At 41.6% G+C, this 17,027-nt stretch overlaps 1 protein-coding gene across 2 annotated transcripts in view; it reads right to left on the bottom strand.

The window, feature by feature from the left end:
* Nucleotides 1–17,027, bottom strand: part of LOC107738174 (ski-like protein) — a 29,446-nt gene that overhangs the window by 3,915 nt on the left and 8,504 nt on the right. Inside the window, exons 2-6 of one of the 2 annotated variants that reach the window (XM_016549897.1) lie at nt 6,163–6,267; nt 4,244–4,329; nt 3,840–3,985; nt 2,205–2,467; nt 675–896 (exon numbers count right to left, since the gene is read on the bottom strand). In XM_016549897.1, coding sequence (XP_016405383.1) covers nt 675–896; nt 2,205–2,467; nt 3,840–3,985; nt 4,244–4,329; nt 6,163–6,267 — 822 coding nt within the window. The remainder of the gene's footprint in view (nt 1–674; nt 897–2,204; nt 2,468–3,839; nt 3,986–4,243; nt 4,330–6,162; nt 6,268–17,027) is intronic. The other variant, XM_016549898.1, reaches the window with a different exon arrangement.

Here is a 17,027-nt window from a genome sequence, read left to right as displayed (position 1 = left end):
AGCCTCACCCTGCTTCATTCTACTACGTTAATAAATCATTAGCTCATCCATGAACATGATTTCTGCCCGAGTGCCGTCGGATTGCATCGGCTGTGGGGATGAAGACCACAACTCCCATGATTCCACACTCAGTCACGAGTCATCAAACTACGCCTTTGTCTATTTGTTTATTTTGAATAAGCGCCCTCTAGCGGCGAAAATTACATATTGTGCCTTTAAAGGCACACACACAAAATCAAATGAATAATAGTAAAAATATTACATGCAAATATTACTTAAATTGCCTTTTTATTTATTTTTATTTCTAAATTCTCATTTTTAAATTGAATAGATTTATGAACTAATGTGCACTAATATCGCCAGTATTTAGACAGTCTGATTTAATTAGACTGGATATGTGGTTTAAAAAGTTTGAGCACCATTGTCCTAATTGATAGTTAAAATGCAGAAATCAGGCCCAGTGTGCAAATCAGTCAGGCACTGGCTCTCCATCTCAGTGTGCGTGTGTATCTGTCTTCCTGTTACTGAATCCCTCCCACACACAGATGATCTGCGCTGATACATGCAGCATATTGCATTGGGTACGGGAATAATTCACACTGGGTATAGTTTATCATTGCTTCACAGTCATTCGGGCATGCTCAGATTGGCTCTGCTGCGGTCCACACATGTACCTGCGCGTTGTACTGCGCCTCCTGCTCTTTGGGTTGGCAGGCGCAGCTCTGCTGTCTGAGCTGCTCCAGTCGGTCTTCCAGCTGTCTCTGCTCCTGCCGCACCTCCCCCAGTCTCTGAGCATGCTCAGTGTGCACCGCCTCCAGCTCGTTCTGCAGCTCCAGCTGCTCCACAGACAACTCCCTCAGCCTGGCTGCCTCACCCCCGCGCACTGCCTCCAGCTCCTGCACACACACGCACATCAAGACATGCGTCAAACAATGTACAGCAAAGGTTGAGGGTTTGTAGTGGACGAGTCGGGGGGTGATAAAGCTCAACTGGAACATACTCCTTTCTGCTCTGGCCTTCACCTTTACTCTCACTATAACAAGGTCTCTCTCTTTTCTCAGGAGCACAAAATAGCTTCTCTGATAAACAACTAGTCCATCTCCCTGGCTCTATTCCAATCTCTAGTGAGCTGCCTATTTAGAGGAGCATTTTTAAACATCATAGGCGTGCACACAACATGAAGGCTACTCCAAGCAGAAGGAAGCAAAATCACGCTGCGTTTTAAGATCCCCGTTTAGGCCAAAATCTAGGGCAGAATCGCACGTATCATTTCACGGATGAGGCAATCGCAGATGCAATATAAAATACTTAATGACAATTTTCTTCCAAAACAGCAGCAGGAAATGTATAAATGTGTGCATATACAATATATATATATATATATATATATAAAATGTACAGATAAAATTGAATTAAAAATTGACTATTTCATTGATTACGTGTTTGCTATTTATTCGTTGTACTCAGCTTTTCAACTTAGGTTAGATGCCATTTTTAATTTCACATAAATTTAGGGCAAACGGGTTCCAAACTTTGGAATTTTCACCATGACCTTTAATTTTTCATGTGAAATCTACATTTTTTTAGATTTATTTTTTTTGCATTTTTCGCCTTTACAATTGAACAGATCTGACTGAACTGACAGATAGCGAAGTGGGAGACAGATAGAGGGCAGGATCAGGAAAGGTCCTCGAGTCAGGAATCGAACTTGGGGCACCCGTAGCGCCGACTCAACTAATCTTTTTAACAGTAAGAAATATTTTCTGCTCTATCTAATATTATCCTATTAGAGAGCAGAAAAAGATACAGTTGACTTATTAGAAATTAAAAAGAAAAAATATTTAAATTTTTACGACACTAAAAAGCAATTAATTTTAGAAACAACATATTGTCTTTTTCTAAAAAAAAATATATATATAAGTGGGTCTTTGCGCAAAAGTAAAATTGCTGACTTAAAATTGTAATTCTAAGGATGGAGGTCTGTCGCAAGGGGATCATCATATCTAAGTTTGTAACGTGTCGTTAGGTATCATATGCTAACATCAGTCGCTATTATAATCAATTGTGAGCATGGTGTACGAAGCCAACAGGTTACTTATGAGTTATGATGCTTCCTTAGAAGCCTATGTAGACAGCTCATTAAGGTTTGGAACAGAGCCTCTGTGACTCAGGAAGGGATGGTTGGTCTAATCTGACTGTCTCACCATCTCCAGCTGCAGCTGTTTCTGAAGGGTGGAATTCAGCTTTTGTTGCTGCCGCCGGTACATCTGCACGATCTCCAGCATGATCCTGTCCTTGTCGTCCTCTGCTCCGCTGTCTTTGCCCTCCGTGGGAATGGGGGCGTGCTGCTTGCTGCCTGGGCTGGTCTCCATGGCGACTGACGGAGGAGGTTGGCGGCGCTCGTTTGCTTCGCCCGCGTGGTGGGATTTGGCCTCCTCTGCAATGGAGGAAGGAGATGCGGGAAGATCTGAGGGAAAGAGAAGAAAGAGTTAACCACACTCGTGCGATCACACACACACCTTATCTGTCATGTGCTGAAAGTCTGTGTGACTAATTCTCTGTGGGTGTGTCTCTCTTTGAAGGTCAGCGTAGAGGGGAAGCGCTGGAAGTATCACACAGAAATGTGAGGCATGCAGAGAATTTCTCTATCTAAAATAATTTTTTAACGCTGCTAAGGTGCTACGCATGCTCTACATACAATCACCTGCACCAGGCAAACAGCAGCAGTCTAGCATGCGTGTTTAGATGAGGAATACGGGAGTCCAAAGGGACTGAGAGAGAGGGAGTAAGAGAGATACAGCTCATTTAAATGTAGGACAGACAGGCTGCAGGGTCTGGCACTGCAGAGCCGAATAACAGCCTCGCTCTGCTGCTAGCCTCTACTGTGACTAAGACCTGTCTGTCACACTCAGAAGAATGAGTCAGAGAAGGAGAACGAGAGACGTAAGGGACACTAGGGAGCCAGGATGGAGAACGGGCACATGGAAGAGAAAGAGACGAGAGACAGGTGAGTCGGGATGGAGACTGTGTATATAAAAAAGAGAGACAAATTGAGAATAAAAAGAGGGGGAGGCCAACATGGAGAACGAGTATACTGAGAACAAGAGACAGATTGAAGAAGGAAGAGAGACATAGGGCACCTGGATACAAAAGAGGTACATGAACAAAAGTGGTACAGATTAAGAAAAAAAGACTAAAGGGCAGCCAGGATGGAGAATGGGTATACTGAAGAAAGAAAGATGAGAGATGGAGGAGCCAGAATGGAGATTGAGTGTATAAAAAGATAGAGAGAGACAAACTGAGAATAAAGACGGGGAGCCAAGATGGAGAACGGGTAAACTGAAGAAAGAATGATGAGAGATGGAGGAGCCAGGATGGAGAACAGGTACACTGAAGGGAGATGACAGAAAAAGATAGGGACAAGAAGAAAAATAGAGAAAGAAAGTGAGGTGAGCAGTGGGCCAGAGGGGGTTGAAAGAGGATCAAAAAGTGAAAAAAGGATGAGTGAGGCACAGAGAAAAAAGGAAAAAGAGCGAGAGACAGGCAGAAGGAGGACGGAAGGAAATGTGGTGTGCTGCGGTGGAGACTGGAGACCCCTCCCCCAGCACTCTAGAGTGATCTGACACTCAGCTGCCTCTTTTCATTCTCTCTCTCTTCACTGGCAACTATAAAATGTGAGTTGTATTAATCATTAGCAAGACACTCTCAGCAGCTCCTCACCCTTTAAGTGAGTCAACCACATACATGCCCATAAACTTCTGACCTTTAACAGCACATCATTCTTGTGCATGCATGTGCATTCATTTACAAGGATAACTAAATAGTGCAGGGGTACTGACCTGTGGTGGGCTGGCTGTCGTGGGTCAGTGTTCTCCTGCTGTAGTGTTGCTTGAGCAGGGCCCCCAGAACCTCATGGCTCACCTCCCCCTCCTTCTGCAGGGACACGTTAGGGGCCACCATCTTATCGTACGTGTACAGGCAGTAACTGCAAACATAACAAACACCCTCAGGCTGGTGCACATACAACGCTGAATCTAAAAACTCCAATATCAGGAGAATTGTGGCTCTCAGAGAGCTTTTCACGGTTTTTAGGGTCAACACTTGCAGGTCCAAACCAAAGAGACCCAGGTTTCCCCAGAAAACCTAGATATGGTCTATAGGACATCTATGAAATTTTGCCCATTTTATGACATGCACTTGCGTGATCCTGGAACAAAGGAATGATGGGAAAAAAGGGCCGTACCTTGGGTGGATGATGGGCCCATGTCCTGGTTCCTCTTTGATGTCAGGAAACAGTCGACTGAACACCAGTGAAGACTGCAAGTTGCCCTGTACACACAAACAAGTGTGTATCAATATTAATGAAGCACTTTAGGACCGTTTGAATATGAAATGGACTGTTTGAGCTGCATTAAAATACATGTCTACACATATTTGTACATGAATAATACAGAAGTTCTTTAAGGTCTCATTACACAGATTATCAAGCGCATTCGAGCAAGAGCAGACGAACAGCAATAATTACACACAAATGTACAAACACACAGAGGGAAACTTGGTGAGGGGAGTGAGGATGTCTGAAGCAGAGTAAACAAAGAGAGCAGTACAAACATCCTGCTGTAATATCATGTATGCATGAGAAGAACTCATCCATCAGTGGCCACAGAGCACAGGCTGACAGGAAGAGCATTAATGAAGAGGATAAGAGAAAAACAGCATTAAGTGAAACAACCCGGTTGGGTTTCTGGCTGTTTGATTGTTGATATACAGGCTGGGTGAGGTATACTGGGGGAGAGTGTGGCTCTGTTTTAAAGATGTGTTTCAGATGTGTCTCATGTGAAGGGATTTTGAGAGGACGGCCTCTGATTGCGTGACAAGTGAATTAATATTTACACTACAAGCACAATGCAGTCAAAAGTCAAATATTTTGGACTTCACGTACACCTGCATTTAACGTCATCCCATTTCAAACGAATCACCTGAAAAATACACTACCCTTAAAAATGATAATTAAAATAAAATGTAATTAAAAATAATTTAAACATTTTATAACAAAAAGTTATAAAGTTTCCACACAAATATTAAGCAGAATAACTGTTTTCAACATTGATAATAAGAAATAAAATGATTTTGAGCACCAAATCAGCATATTAGAATGATTTCTGAAGGATCATGTAAGATGTGACACTGAAGACTGGAGTAATGGATGCTGAAAATTAAGCTTTTATTTCCATCAGAGAAATAAATCACATTTTAAAATATATTATTTTTTTACATATTCAAATATGTAATATTTTCACAGTACTACTGTTTTTACTGTATTTGGATCAAATAAATGCAGCCTTGGTGAGCATAAGAGACTAATTTTATACTAACTTTACCTTAAATTACCGAACTCAAACTTTTGAACTGTAGTGTGTTAATAATAAACAATGCCATCCACTGAAAGTGGTTTGCATGAAACAGTTTGGACCCTGTTTCACCTGACCCTGCCCAATTGTGATTAGGCCAACCCAAAATCGCCACCCGAAATGAAAAGAGGAAGGACGCAGGGTGACACCCAGATGGCTGTTGGGGCTCTGGTGTGTGTGAAATTAGATATTTCTGAATGAATGAGAGATTGCAAGTGAAAATGAGAGGAAGGGGTGTGAATGTGGGAGTTGTCTAGGGGTGGGTGAGAAGGGTGAGGCCGGGTTTGAGGCCTGCGATGAGTATGAGTGAGTGAGATAGAGAGAAGATGTTTCCTGCTTCTGACTCTATGAGGAAGAGGGTGTGTGTGGATAAACGGGGAGGCCGTTCTGTGCCTGTGTGTAAACAGAGACAAGCAGGAGACGGGCCACTTGAGGAGCAATTCATTTGGAGAAATGGCAATGCTCAAAATGGTGGCTGTAGGAAAGGAAGTCCCACTGTACACTGCCTTATTAGCCTAATTTCAGCTAAAGAAGCTTAATTTAAGAAATAACATTTCTTATTAGTGATTGAACTGTTATTAGACACTAAGCAGTTTTGGAGATTTTAGACTGTCCCCATTCAAGCACATATGATCATGTACTTGCAGGTCTATTGCTTAGATAGAAAATAGCTGCCCGGGAGCGATGCCAAGATCCCCGTCGAGTAGCCTGACTTGCATTAAATGGACTCTGTTGTAAAATGATGCAGTACCTTAGATGGTACCTTTTTCTCCAGGACGCTATCAGACAGCTTGCTGTTAGGTGGGCAGGGTGCAGGACTGGACTTCCTCCCGTGACTGTCGTCATCCACCACCTTCTGCGAGAAAACACACAAACACATGCTTTATGAGCATAAGAGTGTTAACACTTAGCTGCAAGCGTTCAGACATGTAATACATCTGATATCACAGAGCTTGTGCACAAATCACTCAATCATTCAATCTGTCCATCACCTCCTCGGCTCAACGTGTTCGACAAACACGCTGCAAGGCTTGTACATATGTGTGTGCGCGCGAGTCACACACCATGAATCCAGGGCAAGCTCCTTTGCTGATGGTAATCAGACTCAGACAGAGCTTAATATAGCTGACACAGAGGGATAGAGAACGTACATTCATCCGACATAACAACCGCTCACTTCTTAAGACTGTGTGTGATTCATATGTGCATTTCTAATATTTACAATCCGTAACATCCTCTATTTGGCAGAGCAAACCAGAAAGCGCGACGCACATCCTCGTCCCTCCATCACATAGACACTAACAGTAGTGACTGGGTGAGTGCCAGAGGAGGTAGAAACAGTTTTATCTGGAGTAAATTACAACTTCCTGCAGACTACGGGATCTCCTGTTTCCTGTAGCCTTAAGGATGAATGGCAATGTCGTCGCACAACATAAAGCAGCTGTAAGGTGGTGGGGTGACATGGCAACCCCACACATTTGCGCTAAACGCAAGAAAATGTGCGTGTAGGAGATAGGGCTGTTTTTCTTGAGGGAAGAGGAGGACTGCAGCACGAGGGAGGGGTGGGCGCCTGCCGAGGGGGGCAGGAACAATGAGCACACTGCAGTGGTGAGCCCGTCTAACCTTGACAAGCACACACACTATGTCTGTCGGCCCATCTCTCCACACTTCACGGTCCAGCCAACACTCCCTCCTCAGCCGTGACACATGCAATCACACAGTCTCCAATCTATCTCCTTTATGTTTACAGTCTGCGACGTGAGTTCTTGTCCCTCGAGAGCCAAGTATGCAATTCTAATGTTTAAAACTGGTTCAATATGCTATGTTTGGAACACACTGCGCAGTACACACTGTATAAGAATAGTATACACACCGTTTTTTTGAGTGATTTTATTATTGCAACGCAACAGAAATTATACACAGTATACGAAATTGAATGCACAATAAGCATGCCACAAGGACACAAGGATTAATCATGTTTAATTAATCAACTGGAGTGGAGTCCATAACCATATTTATCTCAGGAAACAAATATGGATATTTTTACATTTCTAATCCATTATGCAAATTGTGCAAAAAAATGTCTTGGCAGTCCAATCAAATGAGTCATGCAAAAGATGTTAAGATAATACTTCTAATTCATTCATTCATCATACTAGAAATAGAAGGTCAAATCAAGTGCATTGCATTGTGGGATACCGTTAGACACCGCACATTTCATATTAGGTCATGTGGGGATGCTGTGCATACTAAAAATGATCATATTATGCAGAGTATATATATATATATATATATACAGTGGGTACGGAAAGTATTCAGACCCCCTTAAATTTTTCACTCTTTGTTATATTGCAGCCATTTGCTAAAATCATTTAAGTTAATTTTTTTTCCTCATTAATGTACACACAGCACCCCATATTGACAGAAAAACACATATATATATATATATATATATATATATATATATATACACTTTCTATCCTGCAGAAACAGCAAAAGTAGTATGCTATTTTGAACAAAGCCATAAAGACACCACATGCACCGTTTCATATTAGAGATTCCAATCCGCTGTACCACGGTAGAAGCAGTGCAGCCTTGACGCAAGACCTTAGAGCAAAACAAACACAAAAACAAGAGGATTTATCTAGCTGGCCTGCAGAACATGGTGTGAGTAGTGATTGTGATAGTTGTGCGAAAGCTGTGGGCACTGTTTACTGAGAGAGTTATTGCACTGTTCTCCTCAAGGACATGAGAAAATTACACTGGAACAGGTGTCTCACGCTCTCAAACACACAAACACGAGATACACGATATAAATCTACCATATAAGCGTGACGTGATATATAAACAAAGTTGTAAGAAAGCCGTTGTAATGTACACACTTTATAAATGACAGTTTTCTTGAATGGTTATTTCTCAAATCCTATGGATCAGGTTGTTATGAGTTTCTCTCTGCGCTCTCTTCCAGGGACGCAACACCTCAGCCGTCTCTAATCTCTTTTTAATTAGTGTGTTAAAGCCACACACACACAATCGTACTCTGTAACACTATGTACTTGTGCACAGTTGACAAATGTAACTACCACAAATCCCTCACGACGCAACATGCGTTCAGAACCATAACACACAAACACCCAGAGGACGCAAAGCCTGTTTGTCACAAACATATGTGATATTCAAAACTCTGCGAAAGTGTGTGTGAAAGAGGAAGGCGGCCCACATCGGTAACGGTGGGAGTTAGCATTCTTGCAGCTCACTCATTTGAAACACTGCTCCGAACTCATCAGTGCATGCATGTTCGCACGCACACACCCCTCGCTCTTCAGCACCAGAGTCCGTGCCGTTTCCTATTTGCCCTGGACCTCTCGCACGCCCACGTCGGCTTGCTAACCTGAGCACCAAAACAACATCCTAGATCTAACCGAGAATGCTTTAAACCCCCGTCAAATTCACGTGCGCTCCCTCGAAACAGGCACAATGAGGTCACTGACACACAAACACAAATTCCACTTTGGCTCTGACAATGAATGCTGTAACATGTGCGCGCCTGCCCGCATTGCTGTATTACTAACTATGGAGATCCCCTGACGAAAACAGCTACGAAAAAACAACTGTACGCACAGAGGTTGACAGGAAAGAGTTGTAAACACACACAAGTTCTTTGCAGTTCCCGCACGAGCACGTTTTATGAGCTACGCCGTTAGTGGGGAATTACGAGCCATACGGGCTGATGATGAATCTGATCTAGGCCAGCCTCACACCGTCATACAACGCAATGACCTTTGAGAGAGCGCACGTGTGTACCATAGGAATGCCATTTAACGCACTATCTGTCTATTTTGATGTGTGTATAAAAGCATTTCGTTTGTAAAACTGTGTGTGACACTGAGTGTGTGTGGACTCGTGAGTAAATTTTTCATTGTAAGTACCACACACACACACAGTTTATCACAACTCGTGTGAAAGGTGGCACACGAGGGTGATTGTGTGTCCATCTGTTGCAGCTCTGGCAGAGGGTACGTATAAAGCGAAATGCAGTGCAAACGTGCAGTTTTCAGTCACAAACACACAGAGGACTGCTGGGGCCCCTCACTGTACCCCCTACACAGGTCTCCTATTCACACATCATTAGCACTGCAGGAAAAAAACGAAAGAGGACATGTGTAAGCCGGGTATACGGCGGAAAAATGTAGGTTGATTTAGAAAAGGTATGCAAATTATTTATAACCTGAAAACAAATGATAGACTAGCATGTTGTTTATTACATACTATATAAGGGTTTTGAACAGTAGTATGCTATGTTGTTGTCCCATGAACTTTGGGAGATAGATCACCCAAAAAAGAAAATTCTGCTTAGAAGACAGGTTTTGAACAACATGAAGGTAAATAAACAATGGAATAATTTTTATCCATTATCCTTTTAGTCCATCTGTCAGCTGTTTGTTTAGCATTTGTAATTCAAGTGTGTGTAAGAATGTCACATCAAATAATGAGTCACGAAAATCACTGAGGTTATTACTTACGTTTCATTCGTCAGACTAGAAAAGTGTTGTGCACTGCATTGTGGGGGACTCAGCTTAGTGCGCTCTGTGGTATACTGATGAGGCATCTTTTCCATGTGGGCTGGACTGTGGACAAAAGTAGGCCAACTTGATGCGGGCTAAGGAGATAAAACGGAGGAAGAGAGGGAACCAAAGAGAGATCTAAAATGGTGACAATTTCTCTGTTTTTCTTTACCAATGAATGTAAAATATTACATTTCATCTTTGCTAGGGTCAAGCTATTTGTAGGTCCTTAGTGAAATAAAAAAAAACTGAAACCGATGCAACAAAATCACAGTAAGAACATGTTTAATGTTTAATATGCAGATATACACTACAATTCAATTGTTTTGGGGTCAGTAAGTTGTTTAATAAAAAAAATTGATACTAATAAATTAATAAATATATTCGAAAAGGACGCATTAAATTGATCAAAATAGACAGTAAAGTAATTTGAAATGTTATGAAAGAAATCAATCCAATTAGATCTCTATTTTAAGCATTTTAAACTTTCTATTCAAAGAATCATGAAAAAAGTATCATGATTTCCACAAAAATATTTAGCAGCTATTTTAATATGAATAATAATAAGAAGAAATCATTCTTCAACACAAAATCAACATATTAGATGCATCATGTGACACTGAAGACTGGAGTAATGGCTGCTGAAAATTCAGCTTTGCCATCACAGAAATAAATAGCATTTTTTTTAATATATTCAAATACAAAACTGTTAACTGTCTTTTAAACTGTACAAATATTTCACAATACTACAATTTCTACTGTATTTTTGATCAAACAAATGCAGCCTTGGTAAGCATAAGTGACTTCTTTTAAAAACATTTAAAAAAAATAAAATTGTACCAACTCAACTTTTGAACAACGGTATGGTAGTATAGGAATAAGATGTGATAGATGTGATAAAACTAAAATTCAAGCATCAACAAAACACATGAATATTACAGTATGTTGGGCACTACACTAAATTATCATTCCATGGAAATTTTTCATAAAACACAAGCAGATGAATTTAAATGTAAATTCATTCATATGTAAATGGTCCTACTGAAATGAATGTAATAACTTATGCAAGAATGCAAGAATACAATTTACACAAATTATTTTCCCACTTGTTTTCTTGAATAAGATCCCATGCGTGTACAGAATAGACAGGGTCAGTCCCAAACTTGTGAATAAATCCAGCAACATTTTGGCTTCTTTCAGCAGTGAACAAGTTGTCACCTAAATCATTCAGGAGTGAATTCGGTAGTGAAAGCTGACCTGGAATTGCTCATGGCCAGACTGGTTTTGCATACACGTAAGTAAACATGCATTCCTCACATTACCTATGACGCCTATACACACACACACTGGAGTGCTAAAGTCCACGTCCTACAAAAACACACTAAAACAACCCAAACATTCATAATCAAACTAAAACACTTGCACAAAAAAAACAGAGCAAACAACACGAACACACGCACAGGGATCAAACACACAGGCTCAGACGTGCTCATTCCTGAGAGGATTTGGCTGGCAGCCTGGGGCAAATTTTTTTAAGGGAAGAGGGAGGGAGACGAACATTCCGTCTGGACGCGGTCATCAATAGTGCACAGTCTGCCTGTCTGTCTCGACAGCCGTCTACACACATCCACTGATTAATCTACAACATACGACCTGATAAGAGCCGCACACACACACACACAGACTGGCCAAGTTATCCGCTCGCATACTCACGCAGAAAAAACTAACATACTGTGCCGGTGATCACAGATTGGCTTGGAAGACTGAGAGCCGTAAACACAGAGAAACGGTCTCTCCCATCTCCTGCTCTCAGATTTCACAGTCGAACAGAGCTCTACCTGTTCCCTTCCCTACACATTGGCGGCTTTAAATAGGCCTATGAATGGGAGATCTGTATGTACGCATGTTAGAACTGAGTACTCTCAAGTGTGCGCCGGTGAAAAGCAGTAACTGCATAAGCCTCTCATGGCGCGGCTGCGCTAGTCTAACACACACACGTACTCACGCATGCACAAAGACATTGGCAGACGCAGTCTCGATGGAGATGAGTCTCTGAGGTGTGTGTTCTCTGGGCTGTGGCACCCTACGGCTCATTTCAGAGGCTGCTGTCAGGGCTCAACCAGACTCTGACGTTGGAAATGCCCTACGATGCTCTCTGTAGGACGCGTGGGAGGCAGAATGTGACCTTCCTCTCTCGGCAGGACACACACACACACAGTCTGTGAGAGCTGTGGTCAAAGGGGCAAAAACACAAGAGGACAAAACACAAACATCTGGATGTTCGTGTGGCAGCTGTGAATCTCTGTGCTCTTTTACAAAGGGGGTCACGACCAGCCTTGGTTCCATTTTGACTAGCTAAGGGAGTTTTTGACTTGATCTGCAGTTTTTGTACTGACACCAATGAAAAATGTAGCTACTTAAGTGCATGACTGATACTAGGGATGGGTCAAGATGGTTGAATAGTCAGTCAATACTTTTTTTAAAGTGCCCCTATTATGCCATTTTTAAGGTTGCTAATATTGTTTTATGAGTCTCCTAAAACAGGTTTACATGCACACAAGGTCAAAAAACACGTTAGTTTTCTCAAAAAATAGATTTAATTTTACCTCATTTCTAAATGATTCGTAAACGACTCGTGCGAAGCAGTTCAAAGAATCAGTCTCTCTAAACCCCTCCTTTCTGTGAGCCCTCACTGCTGTGATTGGTCAGATGGCGCAGTCCTTTGTGATTGGTCCAGAGCTGCTCTGGATTGGTCTACCACGTACAGCGCGTGTCAGAAACGAAACACCCATTGCCATGACGGAATGACAGCCCTGGAGACTTGTCAATACATAGAAAAGATGGTTTCGATTGTACCTTACCAATTCGAGCCGGAGTCTGATGATGAAACTGTTGAACTGGCTGATTGACAAGAGACTGATTCGTAAGCACGACAAGAGCAGGACGTTTCTCAGTTGTAAGTGTCAAGTGTTAACAAGTTTGTGGTAATTATAAGATGTGATAAAACAAATGTACTCTCACAGCGTAGGATACAGCGTCTTCTCAACATGATGTTAACCACACGGAAATTTTACTGTTTGTGGGTGGGCAAGTTGGCGACTTCTGAAGGACCATGTGACACTGAAGACTGGAGAGTAATGGATGCTGAAATATCAACCTTGCCATCCCAGAAATAAATTACAGTTTTTACTGTATTTTTGATAAAAATAAATGCAGACTTTGTGAGCATAAGGGACTACTTATGGACCCCAAACATTTAAAAGGTAGTTTAGCTTTTGTGGCTTTTTGCTCACATATGTTAGCCTTAAGGTAAATCTATAAGTGTAGTCCTAAATATTGATAAAATTCACTACAAAAATCCTTATAAGCATACTTTCTTTTCTGGGGAAACGGACCAAATATATTAATGACTCATCCTGCACTAAATAGATTTTTGTCCATTCAAATGCTCTCTAGTATGAGAAAGTCCATCCCCCAATTTTACCTGCCTCTCACTATCATTCGCAAGCAGACTTGGCTAATGGCTATAAGGTAACTATACAACCTACTGCCTATTTAAATAAAAATGAATGTGTCAATAGTACATGCCAGATAATTGCACTAATCAAGGCAAATTATAGTTATTAAGCCAAATTACTTGATATCTGTTGGTTAGACAGACTAGTCAACCAGCTGGTTATGGAAAAGTCTAATACATTCCTGATATCTGATAGATATTCAAGGCATGCAGTCCTCACAAACATTACATTAGGTGTGTGAGAGGGAGAGAGGGAGCCGGTCTCTATAGGTGCATGTCTTTAAACCGTGCATATGGCGCAGGAGCATCAACAACATGGCAGTTTTACACACAAAACTGGCAGTGCCTTTCACTTCTGCCATCTCCAGCAGCCCCAGAGAGAAAGACAGACAGACAGACAACAGAGACAGAGCGAGGGGGAGAGAGAGCAACTGCCCACCCACAGAGAGCTGAGTCTCATACACCGAGTTTGAGCTGCAGACACCACACACGCACACAATTTCACTCTACACAAGCGGCTCATGCATTTTGCATGGCAGAGCCTGTTAGGGGCCACAGTGACTGGCTTTGCATGGGTTCAGTCGACAGAAATACGGGACACACAGGCCTATAATAACTGCTGAAATGTTTGCGGGGCAAATCTGAGGTCAGTCTGAGCGCTCATGGCACGCACAGTGCCGTACACCTGCAGGCGCCACTGACTCGGACGGTTGTTGTGGTAATAAACACCGTAAACAGCAAACGTTCGCGTGTCCGCTCTTAATGCGCATATCCTATATGAAAAGCATTTAGGGGGCCCTTGGCTTTTGGGGGCCCAAGGCGGTCGCCTACCTTTGCCTAATGGGTAAGTCCGCCCCTGGTCCTACCCATCCCTACAAGAGGAAGCTGTCAGCACACATCCACCCCGTTACCAGCGTACATAAACACTCACATACTATCAATCAATCTCATATACAGCAGAAGATAAAGGACAGGAAAACAGGACAAACATACGCCCTTGCACACAAAATAGCGCATCTGACAACCCTAAACACTCTTTGCAATGCAAAATATTTCCATCATACACTACCTGATATATCAACCTCAAGGTTAACATACGTGGGCTAAAAGCCACAAAACTACACTGTAACCTGTCTTTCATGCTCACCAAGGCTCTTTTTAAATAAAAAATACAGCAAAAAAAAAGTAATTAACAAAAGTCAATTTATTATCATCAGTGTTGAAAAGAGTTGTACTGTTTAATGTTTTTTTCATGATTTAAAAGAACACCATTTATTTAAAATAGAAAATTTTCACTTTTGGTCAGTTTAATGCATCCTTGCTGAATAAAAGCATTCATTTCTTTAAAAAAAAATTCTTACTGACCCACAACTTTTGAACGCTAATGCATACTTTAAAGTTATAATAATACTCTCTATTCAAGCACCCAAATACTGATGCAAATGCTTAGCCAAACCATTGTGAACATGCGGTTCCATTGTACAACTTGATGTGCGTTCTTCCATTACAAACCTCAGTACACAAGGGGATGATACAGTTGCCTTTAAATGTCTGTGCCATTAAAGGAATATTCTGGGTTCAATACGGGTTCAGTTTAAGTTCAGCTGATAGAACTTGACACAAAATGGATACCATCACAAAAAATTATTTAAATTTTCTTTAAAAAATTGCAAAGACTTTGCTTACAGTGAGGCACTTAGAGTCAAAGCAGATGGGTTAAAATTGTAAACTATAAAATACTAAGAATAGTCACAAGACGTAAATAATATACACGCAAACATGATTTTAGTGTGATAAATCGCTTACAGCCATGATAATGCAACACCTAAAACCCTAGAACAACTGTAAAATAATTTAAACACCTTTACAGCTCAAGTAATACAGAAGTTTTAACAGAGCAATGAATGCAAATGCTCATATAAAATGATAACCTTCATATTTCTTCTCTTACAGACTCAAAACATTGGTCCCATTCATTTCCATTGTAAGTGCCTGCAGAAAAATTTCTTCAAACTGATGCTTCATGACAGCAGCCTGTAATAGAAAACTTGCAGCAATGACTGTTTCGAATCAAACAATAATGACTATTCGATTCCCAAGTCCGCCATCACATTAAAGAGCTGAAACGTGCTGAGACGAGACATAAATAGGGACTGATGTACAGTATGTCAGACACGCTGGACTTCTTTCTGGGAGAGATCAATAGAGAGGATGTCTTGCATTAAAGATCAATAATTACTGGACAGATGGACAGTCATTCAAATCAATGACATGTCATACAAATGTCTTTTGTTTTGCCTGTGCCAGAAAGTTAAATGTGTTCAGAGTCTAATGTGTGCTGCTCTCCAGAGAGACATGAACGTGCAGGCTGGTGCTGTTGTTCAGGTTGAGAAGTCCCCCAGCTTGACGCAAGCTTGGAACAGACTGTCCTCATAGAGCCAGGAGAGCAGAGCAAGTCTACGTTTAGAGCCTCCGCAGGGAGAGAAGGGACGAGACGAGAGGGGAGGGGAACGTACGACAGCCAGCCCCTCACTCACGTTTTCTGATGCTTTGGGATATATAGGCTCAAGTGGGAGGAGAAAGAACGACAGATTTATAGAACAGGTAATGTATGCCGTATGTAACGTACCGGCGCATTAATCACAAGCCGGTGACATTGTGTATGCGTCTTTGGAGCCGTCTGCAGAACGACACATCTTCCTTTGGGATGAGCTTGGCGTTAGGAAACAACAGGACTGCAGTAATAGGAGGAAAATATGCAGTCTAATGAGATTGTGGTGAACCGGGGGTCGAAAACAGCAGTATCACACGAAAAAGTGCCTCACCAGCACAGATGAGGGTAACTGCAGGAAGCATCTTCATGACCCATTTTTGGCAACTTCCCTGATAAAGCCAGACAACCGTGGCTTCTGCATTGCATTCCATCAAAAGGGTGTCCGACCACAGTGTAAGCACATAATCGCAGCACTCTCAATGTTTTGCAATGGGACATTAAGATGAATCACTAGCCAGCACAGTCAGACGGTTTTATCTGGAGCAGAGGGACACTGACTCCGCTCGTGTCACCATTAGGACTTGAGAACGAACTCCTACTTTGTCCCCATTAGAGGAGGACGAACACTGCTGATTTTGCAAAGAGCGGGGGAGTATATCACCAGATAAAGTTATAGTAGATCTATAGCAGTCAGAGAGGAGGCAGAAAAAGAAAGATAAAAATATTAGATTACACATTATAACTATATATGTCTTTGGCGGTCAGCAGGAATGAAATGGAACAAATAATTTAAATCAATAGTCTTTTGAAGAATGTGCAGATGTCAAGAGATGTTAAAAGTCTGCCTTATGTATACTACAGGACTATGGACCTAATATTAAAGAATGATAAAAGGGAACGCTCAACATAAGCTGGAACTCCATGCACCACATAAATAACACACAGATTGTCACACAAAGTGAACCGGGGTCAATAAAGGTGACTGAGGAATGGTGCAATGCTTATAATAACACTTATATTAATGGTGCAATATATATATA

The sequence above is a fragment of the Sinocyclocheilus rhinocerous genome, unplaced genomic scaffold, assembly GCF_001515625.1.
Source record: "Sinocyclocheilus rhinocerous isolate Xijiao unplaced genomic scaffold, SAMN03320098_v1.1 scaffold254, whole genome shotgun sequence".
NCBI classification, from domain to species: domain Eukaryota; kingdom Metazoa; phylum Chordata; class Actinopteri; order Cypriniformes; family Cyprinidae; genus Sinocyclocheilus; species Sinocyclocheilus rhinocerous.
Note: the sequence above shows the minus strand (reverse complement) of the source record. Positions and strands in the feature narration are given on the sequence as shown.